Consider the following 13,832-nt stretch of genomic DNA (forward strand, 5'->3'; position numbering starts at 1 on the left):
ATGGTTTTTAAAAGTTAGATTGCTGTCTAATATGACACCCAAATCTTTTATAGTAGAGCTAAAGCTAACTTTGTATCCCTCTAATTGTAAATTGAGTTGCGAGATCTGCTGTGTGCAAGATTTAGGCCCAATAAGTAATAATTCTGTTTTGTCTGAGTTTAAGAGAAGAATATTGTTGGTCATCCAGTCTTTGATGTCTTTGATACACTCAGTTAGTTTAGAAAGTTCAGACGTCTCGTCAGGTTTAGTTGAAATATATAATTGAGTATCATCTGCATAGCAGTGAAAGCTGATCCCATGTCTTCTAATAATGTCTCCCAGAGGTAGCATGTAAATTGTAAACAGTAAAGGGCCTAAAACTGATCCTTGAGGCACCCCATACTTTACTGGGCAGATTTGTGAAGGCTGTTCATTAAGATTCACAAACTGGTTAAGCGATTTATGAGGATATTGTGGTCAATGGTATCAAATGCCGCACTAAGATCGAGTAAAACTAATAGCGAGACGCACCCTCGGTCAGCAGCTAAGAGTAAATCGTTGGTTATTTTCACTAAGGCGGTTTCTGTACTGTGGTGAGCCCTGAAACCTGACTGAAACACTTTAAAAATATTGTTCGTCTGCAGAAAAGAGCATAATTGAGTGGAAACAACTTTTTCTAGTATTTTAGACATAAATGGAAGATTTGAAATAGGCCTATAGTTAGCTAAGTTGTTGGTGTCTAGTTGCGGTTTCTTAATAATAGGCTTAATAACAGCTAGCTTGTAAGAGTTTGGAACATGGCCTATAGATAAAGAAGAGTTGATAATGTTAAGAAGAGGTTCTCCTATAGCAGGTAGCAGCTCTTTCAGTAATTTTGTTGGAATTGAGTCCAGCATACACGTAGCTGGTTTAGAGCTATTTATAATTTTTACTAACTCTTCATGTTCTATGATTTTGAAGCAGTGTAGGTTATTATTATGATTTAATGAAATATTTACAGGATTTGGAGTATAAGCCGGTGCAGAAAGTTTGGCATCTCCTATTTTCTGTCTAAAGCCTTCTATTTTATTACTGAAAAAATTCATGAAGTCATCACTACTAATTTGCGGTGGAGTAGTTTGTTCCAAGGATGACCAATTATTTGCTAATTTAGAGATGGTGTTAAATAAAAATCTAGGATTGTTATGATTATTTTCTATCAGTTTGCGCAGGTGCTCGGTCCTGGCAGATTTTAGAGCCCTCCTATAGCTGGACATACTGTCTTTGTACGCGATTCTAAAGACCTCTAAATTAGTTTTTTTCCATTTACGTTCCAGGGCGCGGGTTGCTGTTTTGAGCGCACGAGTATGACTATTATACCATGGTACAGTTTTAATCTCTCTAGCCTTTTTTAATTTGATGGGTGCCACAGTATTTAGTGTGCTAGTAAAGATGGCATCCATACTGCTGGTTACTACATCAAGATCATTTGAGTTTGCGGGTGCATTACGAAATAGAGAAAGATCAGGTAAGTTATTTATAAATTCATCTTTAGTTGACGGAACAATAGTTCTACTAGGGCGGAGTATTGGAGCGGGTTTGCTGATTTCAGGTAAACATAGCTTATATAGTAAGAGGTAGTGATCTGTAATATCATCACTTTGTGGTATAATGTCTACGTCAATAACCTCGATTCCATAAGACAGAATTAGATCTAATGTATGCTTTAAGCGATGGGTTGGACCCACAACGTTTTGCTTTATCCCAAGTGAGTGTATTAAATCCATAAACGCAAGCCCTAATGTATCATTAGCGTCATCTATGTGGATGTTAAAGTCACCTACAATTAGCATTTTATCAGTTTTGACAAGTCAGAAATAAAATCAGAAAATTCTTTTAGAAATTTGACATAGGGTCCTGGTGGTCTATATATGGTGATTAAAGCGAGAGATAACATAGGTTTTTGTATAGTATCTGGAAGCTGAACATTAAGCGATAATACTTCAAAGGAGCTAAGCATAAGTCCGTTTCTCTGTTTAATATTAAGGAAATCACTAAAGATTGATGCAACTCCACCACCACGACCAGTTTGACGAGCCTCATGTTTATATAAGAATCCCTGAGGAGTTGCTTCATTTAAGCTAATATAGTCATTTTGTTTCAGCCAGGTTTCAGTGAGACAGAGTGCATTAAGATTGTTTTCTGTTATTATTTCATTTATGATAAGTGCTTTAGGTGCAAGTGACCTGATGTTTAGGAGACCAAGTTTTACGAAATTTGTATTTTCACTTTCTACTGGTTTTTCTGGTTTGATTCTTACTAGATTTTTTCTGGAGCACACAGTACGTTTATTTCTTAATCTAATAATACGAGGAACAGAAACAGTCTCTATAGGATTCGCCAGATATGCGTTACTGATGTTTAAGTGGGGTGAACAAGAGTCTAGGTGGCTATAATGTGAGTTTTGTGAATTTTTACCTGCTAGTCAGATGGTGCTAAGTAATCTGGAGATGTTGTCCGACAGGAGTTCAGCTCCGGCTCGACTGGGGTGCAGGCCGTCAGGACGGAAGAGCCTAGGACGCTCCCAGAAAAGATTCCAGTTATTAGCAAAGAGCAATTTCTGTTCTTTACACCATGTTATTAGCAATTCATTCAGAGCTAAAAGTCTACTGAACCTTTCATTTCCTCGGCGGTAGGTAGGAAGCGGCCCAGAAACGATGATCTGCGTGGCGGGCGAGGTGCGTCGAACCGTCTCGATCAGGCTCGTGAAGTCCTTCTTCAGGATCTCCGACTGCCGGAGCCCGGTGTCGTTTGTCCCCACGTGGAGGACAGCTGCACCAGGGCTCTTGGCAGCGCCCAGGATGGTTGGAATCTGTGTAGAAATATTTCTCACACGGGCACCAGGAAAGCAGAAAGTACGTACTTTATTACCTTTTGAGGAGGCGGCACGGACGTGACGAACGATCGAGTCACCGATGATGGCCACATCGGGACCCGACTCGCGGAGAGGGGAGAAGCGGTTCTCCGTGGAGATCTCGAACACAGGAGGAGACGTTCTGCCCCGGGATCTGGGAAGCACCTTGCGCGGCTGCACCCAGGCGCCGTGGTAGCCGGGTGTCGGCGTGAACGACGCCTGGCTGAGCCGCGCCCCGGGTGCGCTGGGCCTGGACAGAGAAGGACGCGGGGTTGAGGTAGAGGGAATGATGTGGTTGTAATTTCCACGTACCTTAGGTGATGAGACGGCCTTAGCATTAGGTACAACGAGAAGTCGTTCCCGTAGCCGCGACCGTCTTACCACCAGCGCGCGGATCTGGGACTCCACTTCTTCCAGCTCCAACGCCTCCATCGATGCTTCTCCTGCACACAAGGACAGAGATGGAAGCGACATTTTACGGGGTAAAGAGCAAAGCCAGTAAGTCAAAAGTGTATGGTTAAAGAAGTCGGTAGCTTTAGCTGACCAGCGGCGCTAGCAGGCTAAAGCTACAAACAACAGGCGGATGCTCGAGGGACAGACCGTTTTTAAAGCAGTTTTGTTTGTATAAATGTATTAAGGGTTTGGTCACCCTAAGTAGGAGAGACAAATACTTAGCGAATGAGGAAGAATTTAATGATTAAGATTTAAATTGCGAGTAAATAGCAAGTCCAAACTTCAAGCACACACAGTGTGTGACCGAACGGAGACAGTGACGCCAGTGACCAACGGAGACAGTGACGCCAGTGACTATATATATATATTTATATTTATTTATTCATTTTTATATATATTAGCTATATTAGGGAGGTAAAAATTTTGTCCCTAAAATGTTGTCATAAATATATATATATATATATATATATATATATATATATATATATATATATATATATATATTAAGGGTGGAGCCGAACCCGAATACAGTTTTCGGAAAGGCACGAATAGCATGTTTTTACGAATACTTGATTCGAACAAATACTTGAAAAATTATTTGTATTCGGGAGCAAGAAAAACACTATCAAAAAGCAGCGTTTCCTCATGAGACAACAGTGCATGCCTGCGTGAGTGAGAGAGAGAGAGAGAGAGAGAGAGAGAGAGAGAGAGAGAGGGAGAGAGACGCTCAGTAGTCGGAGGGCGGGGCGGAGATAAAAGGTGTCAGGCAAGCTTCTCCACAGCAACAGACAGAAGGCTCGGCTGAGCGAAAAATACTTCACTGCATCACTATTTTTGTTAAATAGATTTTTGTACCTTAATTGGGTTCCAAAGGCAGTTTATAAACTTGTAGCGAAGTTTGATGGGGATATTCTATTACGCTGCATTGACGTCTGCAACCGGGTGCTCTGTATCCGCAACGTTAGCTCTGTTAGCGCGGTAATTTAGACAATAGTCTGTTGACAGAGTAACGTTAACGTTCGTTTATAAAGGTTTAAACGATGCTTTTGCAGTTGTGTCGAATAGTATGCACTTGTGGGAGTTATATGGTACGTCTAAATTACTGTCTTTTGCACACAGCAAGATATATGCTATAGGCTAGTTAACCTTAGCATAGCTTCCCGTCACTTTTTATTAACTTGAAACTCCTCAAATACATTTGGGCACCCAGAAAAAGACTACTGCTGAGCCATTTCTTGGTCCTTCACAAGTCAAAAGAAAAAAAAAAACCTTCAGGTTCTGTGTGGAAGCATTTTACAGTCAGTGGTGCTGCAGATAAAACAAACTGATACTGTATAATAGTTACAAATGTGAAATCAGCAGAGGCAGAGATATTAAACATCTGTCAACATCTTCTATCCATAATCATTCATTCATTTCTTTTCCGCTAAATCCCTTTATCAATCTGGGGTTGCCACAGTGGAATGAACCACCAACTTATCCAGCATATGATTTACGCAGTGGCTGCCCTTCCAGCTGCTACCCAGCACTGGGAAACATCCATAAACTCTCTTTCACACACATACAATAGGGACAATTTAGCTTACCCAATTCACCTGTATTGCACGTGTTTGGACTGTGGGGGAAACCTGAGCACCTGGAGGAAACCCACGCCAACATGGGGAGAACCCAGTCGAGGCTCGAACCAGCAACCTTCTTGCTGTCAGGCGACAGTGCTACTCACTGTGCCACCGCGCAACCTTCTATGTAATGTATTATCACATGCACTAAAAGCATCCTCTCCTGATACTGTCTGTGAACCCCCCACAAGCATCAATCCCCTCAATCAGCACAGCTATGTTCTACTAAATCCTTCACAAGCATCAAACTATCAACACAGCCACATTCTGCCCCAGCAAGTCAGTTTCAAACATTAAAAAAAAAAAAAAAAAAAAAAAAAAAACTTTGTGTCTGTTTTGTGGCAGGCAGATGACAATAGCAGGGCTGTATCTTTTAGTATTATATAGAATACTTTTGTTCTGCCAGATCTCCCAGGCAGGGTTTTATTCAGATTTATTTAGTTAATTTTAGTTTTTGGAATTCTGTCCATTGGAAAAAAGTTCTTTCTGAAGAAGAACAGTTTTTTGAAGTATTATTTGTTTCTATTCTGTCTATTCAGTGTCCTTCAACAAGAACGGTGGTGGTGGGGTTCATAATATTCACAATGGGATTTTATTAGTTGTTGGTTTAACCATGGATGAGATAATGGCTTCTATGTTATTTTCTTTTCTATGACATTTCTTGTCACATGTTCAAAAACAACAGCCAATATTGCATGTCTATAATTTATATAATGGGTATAATTAAACAATACTTTCACTATAACGTAAATTAGAAGTGTAATAGAAAAAATATATATTTTTGCGCCATTTTGAATTTTACTCGAATACAAATACAAATACTTTTCCCCCCTTAACAAATACAAATACCGGCTGCTCCGCACATCCCTAATATAAATGTATATATATATATATATATATATATATATATATATATATATATATATATATATATATATATTTTTTTTTTTTTTTTTTCAGTTTAGTCCCTTTATTATTAATCAGGAGTCGCCACAGCAGAATGAAACAGAAATGTATACAGCATACAGTATGTTTTACTAAGCGGATGCCCTTCCAGTTGCAACATCACTGGGAAGTACCTATACACTCTTATTCACACACATACACTACTGACATTTTAGCTTACCTGAATAACTTATACCACTTCTTTGGACTGAGGGAAACTGGAGCACCCCGAGGAAACCCCTGCCAACACGGGGAGAACATGCAAGCTCCACACAGAAATGGCATATGACCCAGCCGAGGCTTGAACCAGTACCCTTCTTGCTGTGAGGCAACATCGCTACCCAATGTCCCGCCGTGCTGCCCCTATATACATATACAGGCCCGGATTGGCTAATCGGGAGGACCGGGAGAATTCCCAGTGGGCCGGTCTGTTTTTTGACCGCGAGGGCCGGTGTCCCTAGCTCCAGAATCTGTTGCTCTCAGCAGTCACACTTTTAAAATTTATTTATTTATTTACTTGACCACAGCCTTTTTATTCATTATTTTACCTATTTTTTCGCAGCTTCGTGAGCAATATGCAGCCTGCATGTTAATAAGCCAGATTTATATATAGGTTGTGGTCCAGTGGTTAGCTCGTTAGGTTAAGACGTCACTGTCCTGGGTTCGATCCTCGTTAAAGTAATTTTTTTTTTTCATATTTATTGTTAAGACATAATACTGGTAGGGTTGTTGAACATTTGAAGTTCTAAAGCAGCTGTTTTCTCAAAAAAGACGTGATAGTGTCATTAGAAACTGATTTGGAAATGACCTTATTTTAATATAGTCAGTCGTGAACTGAGGTGGGTCGGTCTGAGGCTTGAAACTTCAGGGCTGAAAAGATATCCCACTCCGGCCCTGTACATATATATTCAAATTTCTCTGGACATGGGCAATAAAGCCCAGCTAGTTCAACCACTGATTGCTTTCTCACTGTTCATATTACTGATGCACTGTAATATTAACATTAGGGGAGACAAATCAAGCAGCATGTTGTTGCATGTTAATAATGACTCCTAGTGGATACAAATAGTGATATATCACTTTGCTCCGCAATGAAATACCACAACAGGCCTGTACTGTTTGTTGGTGTGCATGCATGACTTTAAGACTGAAAAAGTATACTGTGAATTTTTTTTTTCTCTTGGCTGTAAATACAGATTTGACAGTAGGGGCAACAGTATATCACCATCGGTTTGATTTGTAAAGATGTAAAATGAAATAGTGGTTTCAACTAATTTTTAATTTTGTCTAAACTTAATAAAATAAACCAAGTAAATACTGTTAAATCCTAAACGTTTTTTTTTTTTATGGTTTATTTTTTATTTGTCCATTGTTGTAGACCTAAACTTTACTGGAAGGATGTTATCATATTATGCATTTAAGTTCAGCAACATAGACCACAACAGTAATCATAAAATATAAGAATATAACACTTTATAATAACTACACACTATAAATCATTTATAAGGCATTAGCATCTAGTGAATTCATTATTTGTCAAGCATTAACTCTACATTAATAAATGTTAGTAAGCAGTTTATAACTGCAGCTACAAATGCTCTATTCTTGACTTATAAGCAACTATATAATGTGCTTAATAATTGTATTTTCATACTTAGTGGTTTATTTATCATTACTAAATTAAGTATCGCATTATTTAATACCCATTTGTATTTGAGTAGTTGAGGGTTTTTAGGATCATTCAGAATGAGTTAGTAAATGATTAATAAACTATTGAAATCAACATTTACATATCTTATTATTCAGGCATACACTAATAGCTAACTAATGTGTTAATATAGGCTTTATTAACTCAACTTCATGCAGTTTTGTGACCTAATCTAACGTGAGGACTATTCATGCTTTATAAATCCCTTATAAATGACATTTAAAGACTCAGAATCAAATGAACAATTATCTTTGAAATCTTTTCTAAAAGGTAAAATTACCGTAAAGTTTAAACAAGGCAAATAACAGGAGTGTCAAAATACGACTTAAAACTGGGTAAAACAACAACAATATAATAATTTACCATATAATAAAAGATGCAATGTTTAAACTCTACAGTGATTTTAGATAAGGTTGCAGATTTATTTTTCATTTGAAGTACAGTTTCATACAGTAGTTTATGTCATTTTTCCTGTTTAGAATTTAACTTAACCTTTATTTGCCATTTATAAGAGATTTATAAAGCATAAATAGTGCTCACTTTAGATTAGGTCACAAAACTGCATGAAGTTGAGTTATTAAGCATTTATTAACATACAGAGTAACCATTAATGTCTGAAAATTAAGATATATAAACTCTGATTTCAATAGTTTATTAATCATTTACTAACTCATTCTGAATGATCCTAAAAACCCTAAACAACTTTTAAATACAAATGGTTTGTAAATAATGCAATATTTCATTAAGTAATGAAAAATAAATCATTATTAATGTATGAAAGTACAATTATTAAGCACATTTTAAATATGTTTGTAAGTCAAGAATAGAGCATTTATGGCTGCAGTTATAAACTGCTTACTAACGCTTATTAATGTAGAGTTAATGCTAAACAGATAATGAATTTACTAGATGCTAATGCTTAATAAATTAATTATAGTGTGTAGTTACTATAAATTGTTACCGAGATTTCTTTTCAGATAAATGCAATAATGAAATTAATGAGTTACTAAAACCTTGACTTGATTCATTACAATTTCCACTCTGATGCAATTAGCCAGGTTTTTTACACATCCATTTTGAACTGAAAACTTGATTACATTTGCTTTCTGGATCGTTGGACAGAACACTTCACTACCAGTTGCTAGTTTAAAAATAATCTGATCATAAAGAAATTCTCTTGTCTAAAAACCTGCTGTTGCTTTTTGTCTAGAATTGTCCAGTCAATAGTGTAAAGACTAGAAAAAAATGGATATCAAAGATTGTTTACTCTTTATGAGGATACATTGTTTATGTTAATTTATAAAGATAAATTGATGCACTAAACACTAAGCCCTTTACATAAAACTCAAAGTAAATGAAAGTTCTAAAAACATGATTAAATTGCATTTACCTTTTTTTTTTTTTATTCTGCCAAACTGCTGTACAGATTCAAACCTAAAAGCTCTAAAGATAGATATTATTGTATGTGATGCAATGTAAAAATGTATTGACTATATTGACATCATAAAAAGTCATTGTATTAAAAGTTGACCTTAAGAAGTGTGTAATTATCTCAGATTTTCTTGATGGGGGTATCTAGGCCACATGACTATACAGTACAGCCTTTGAAAAAGCTCAGAGGGCCTAGCCTAGATCTGCAATCTGCATGGAGAAGGTATGTGTGCATGTGTCAGCTACCTGCCTAAAGTGAGTGAACCAGTGCACTAGAAGAGGCTCCCCATTGACTGTGTGACAGTATGGAGGTGATATGATGAATGGGCTGTTTCTGTGTCATTTAATTACTTACATTTTCAGCTTGCTGCAGCGCAATCATAATATTACTGAAAGAAACAAAGGAGAAGCTGCTATTCCCAGAACAAGGGGAATTGATAGGGATCAAATAATAATGGATTATTTATTGCTTCTACAAAGTGCACAGATCAAAATTGGATTATTCAATCAATCTTATGAAACATGGGGCAACTCAATTAGTGCTAAACGGAATGTAATTTCAAACGATGGAAAAGATAGGTCCTTCAGTTGTTAGCTGTAAATAATGTTCGTGTCTCAGGGTATGACAGACAGCACGACTGATGTACAACTATTATATCTGACTGGCTTTCCTCAGGGAAACATTCTAGGCCTGATCAGGTTGTAAGAAAACATTTTTGTCAGCGAATGTCAGAGGGGTCAAACATAGGAGGACTGTAACACCTGGAGAAAACTATTCATTAGAATTAGTGTTACTAATCTATGTGTACTATCTGCACAATGGTTTAAATCTAATAATTTGAGCTGTGTATGCCATGTGGATGGGTTAGGACCTCCTGCTCTCCCTCGTGAAGCAAAAACGGAAGTAACTGAAACTGCAATTCATCAATATTGCACTAGTCCTGGCTCCATAACAGAGTGTTGTTTGTATTAAGTTATATTAAAAGGCACCTATGGTGAAAAATCTACTTTTCAAGCTGTTTGGACAAACATAGGTGTATATATAGTGTATAGACAATCATATTGGGGTGAAATAAACACACCCAGGCCTTTTTTTTTTCAATTTAACAACAAAAAAACCGGTGGACCAATTAGAGCGATTTTCAGACAGACCGCAACTTTATGTATGAGTGCGGTCCCCCCACCCACTGAATTGATTGACAGCTGCGCACATTAACATGTTCCGGTAGTCACGTGTATGTCAACAAGACCAGACAGACATACGCAAAGCAACTGGGAATAAAAGGTCTGTTCTGTTCGCTAGGATCAGCAATCATCATCAATTTTGATTAAGAGTAAGTTTCTCATGTTTAAAGTGTTTTAAAACAGTGCAAGTGTGTAATTAATTAAAGCGATTCACTTCAGCTTTACTTCATCAGCACAGCCGCGTGTCAAAACAATTACAAAAGATGCTTTAATCCTGGTTTGCGGAAGTTAAATCAAGTTTATTTTGTACACTAGCATAACAGATATCCACCCAGCACTGGAGGTTAGCCACTATCCTGTCACATTTTAGTGCAAAAACAGTGCTAAGCTAAGCACCCTCTGTCTGCCTGTCTGCCTATGTGTGTGTTTTTGTGTGTGTCAGCTGCGCTGTGCGTGTGTATTATAGTGTGTGTGTGTGTGTGTGTGTGTGCAACGATATTGTGTGACTCAATGCAACTTCACAATACTGATTAGTAAAGATTAGTTCTTACTGTAGTATTTCTCACAAACGCTACATGAGACCTTCTTCCTTTAAGTCCTTTTAGCCGGCAGCTAGCTCTCTGCAACTCTCACATGGTTGCCCACTGAAGCTAAGCAGGGCTGCGCCCGGTCAGTACCTGGATGGGAGACCACATGGGAAAGCTAGGTTGCTGCCGGAAGTGGTGTTAGTGAGGCCAGCAGGGGGCGCTCAACCTGCAGTCTGTGTGGGTCCTAATGCCCCAATATAGTGACGGGGACGCTATACTGCTCAGTGAGCGCCGTCTTTCGGATGAGACGTTAAACCGAGGTCCCGACTCTCTGTGGTCGTTAAAAATCCCAGGATGTCCTTCGAAAAGAGTAGGGGTATAACCCCGGCATCCTGGCCAAATCTGCCCACTGGCCTCTGTCCATCATGGCCTCCTAACCATCCCCATATTCCAATTGGCTTCATCCCTGTCTCCTCTCCACCAATCAGCTGGTGTGTGGTGTGCGGTCTGGTGCAAAATGGCTGCCGTCGCATCATCCAGGTGGATGCTGCACACAGGTGGTGGATGAGGAGATCCCACCACTGTGTGTAAAGCGCTTTGAGTGCCCAGAAAAGCGCTATATAAAAGGAATTATTATTATTATTATTATTATTAAGTCTGTCTGTTGTCTGACGCAGCCGAGGGAGGAGATTAAAGCACGCGGGAAGGCATGTAGAAACAGTAGGCGGGCAGAACTCGCCTTAAAAGGCGCAGTACAACAAAACCACCCCCTGCTGGAAATCAGTATAAAACAGCATCTTGTAAAAGGTATAATGAAAAATCTGATGGGTGTTTTGAGCTGAAACTTTATATACACATTCTAGAGACGCAAAAGACTTATATTAAATCTGAAAAAAAGGGTTAACCTAGGTGCCCTTTAAGTCTGCAAAATTAAAGGTACAGCCATTTGAGTGACAGCTAGGTCTCGCTGGTCGCCATCACTTAACCTCAGCGATTAGCCGCTGAGCTCATCATATACATCTTATTTTTGTTTTGTTGTATGTGACTTTAAACAGTCAGTAGCTTTTTGGAATTATTTCTTAAAATTATTAGCATGTATAGCATGCTGTGTGCACTCAATTATGCAATTATGTGGGCAGGTAGCGAGTATCAGAGTCCGTGTATCAGGCGTGGGTCGTGGGCAGGCAGAAGGCAGAGTCAGAAACAGGCTGGAGTAATGCACGAAGAATCAGGCTGGAAATAACGCTCAGAAATGCTGGCTGGGGCTAAACAAGACTTCGCACTGACTGAGTGTTTGGAACTGGCTTATAAAGGGTACGTGGGTCGTTAGCTTGATTCAGAACAGGTGTGTGCACAATCAGCGTATGTGGATGATGTAATGCTAGAAGTCCGGAGATGGCGGCCTCTGCTGGCCAGCGAGGGGAGTGACTGGGACCGAGTCGGTGACATATACTTATATCAGATCTATCAATTTATTTGTTTTATTTAAGATTATTTATCTTTTTTATTTATTATTATTATTTTATTTTTTTACAATTTGTATGCACTCTAGAATCTGTAAGATTTACTAGCTGTAGACTAACAGTCATCTAACACATTGTCATACAGTGTTATGGATAGATTTCATAAACAGCCTTGCATTTATTAACACAGACTATATTTTAAGTGTTTGGAAGTAATTTTTATTTTCCTCCTGTAGAAAAACGTCATAACAACAATGCTTAGTGGCTGAATGTATTACAACTGTGTTTTTAAAAGACTAAACACTTCATTGATATAGTATACAAATAAGCATGTGGTCAGAACACAAAGGAGTTGCAGGTAATGGAGTATTAAGCATTTCTCTCAAAGAAAAGACTAAGCAAAATGATAGTATGCATCTGTAACTCCGCTCACGTTCTGCCTCTTTGACCTTTGATGTGATATCCCCCGGTCGTTGCGATGACATGCAGACAAAATGTGTGTGGCTGCGGTTGGCCATGCCAACTGGTAGCTTCTTTTGAGTTCTTCAGAAACCTATGGGTGACCTCACAGATACTACATCCATATCTTTTTCAGTTCTAACATGTAGGGACATTGACTGAATAGCACCACCGTAATGCTTTGAAGCCCATTGCCAATTGACCCTTCGCTAAGCCACACCCAAAAAACGTCACCCACCAATCGTGGCTTAGCAACCGTAGCTAAGTGGAGGGGCTCTGTCAAGCTTTAGAGCGAGGGAAACAGGCCACACCGTTGTGCTTTTGGATTGTACAAAACTGATAGCCAGTATCCTAAAAGTTTGGACGGGATGGTGGAATGTTTCCCCTTTTCAAAGCCAAATTCCAAGAGGAGAAATACCAGCATGGATCAAACTCTGTGAGGGGCGCTAAAAGAGCGGAGTAAAGTTGATTTTGTTTTGATATTCCTGACACATTCAGTGACTGATGGCAATAACTCACACACCTCATACCCTGAACAGATCTACACTGTGTTTCATACAAAAATACAAAGCAGGTTATGTTTCACAGCTGTCTTTTTCTTTTTTTTTCACTCAATATAATGAACAATGCTCTGTTTAAGCCTTCGCCATGACTATCGCTAATAGCGAATAACGTTAGGTCATAATGACATGAGTTATTAAGCCGCAAACTATGATTCTGCGAATCTGTTGCTAACTTTACTGAAATTCATATTTCCATCTATGTCAAGCTACAAATATTTGAAATTAAATACCAACAGAACAAAACAGAGATGTGATCACTAATTGAGCAATCAGTATACTTTACCAGCAGCTGTTTTTCAGTAATTTATAAAGAGCACACAAAAACTTACTGTACATTGTTATGAGTCAGTGATGCTAATATTCGGCACAAATCCATCAATTCTCTCTTTATGGCTGCTCTTTCTATGAATAACTATGTAAAAGCTCTGTCCATGCATGTTTCCTTGTCGTTTAGTAAGGCTATATTTAATTGCACAACAATTAGTCTACCAGGCTTTTTGGCTAAAAATAGAGTAATCATGGTTTAATTGTTATTATTAGATTATTTTTAAATTTTACCTCTCCTGCTGTGCATGAACTAAGCTGTTGAATGGTCAGCGTATGAGGC

The 13,832-nt window shown here is 38.5% G+C and overlaps 1 protein-coding gene across 1 annotated transcript in view; it reads right to left on the reverse strand.

Moving 5' to 3' along the window:
• Positions 1-1,382: 1,382 nt before the first annotated feature.
• LOC147840514 (uncharacterized) overlaps positions 1,383-13,832 on the reverse strand; it is a 41,025-nt gene continuing 28,575 nt past the window's right edge. The window contains exon 2 of the mRNA XM_087283723.1: positions 1,383-3,315. Within this exon, the coding sequence (XP_087139849.1) occupies positions 2,444-3,304 (861 nt within the window). The 5' untranslated portion in view covers positions 3,305-3,315 and the 3' untranslated portion in view covers positions 1,383-2,443. The remainder of the gene's footprint in view (positions 3,316-13,832) is intronic.

The sequence above is a fragment of the Danio rerio genome, chromosome 15 (assembly GCF_052040795.2).
Source record: "Danio rerio strain M-AB ecotype USA chromosome 15, GRCz13ab, whole genome shotgun sequence".
Classification (NCBI taxonomy): domain Eukaryota; kingdom Metazoa; phylum Chordata; class Actinopteri; order Cypriniformes; family Danionidae; genus Danio; species Danio rerio.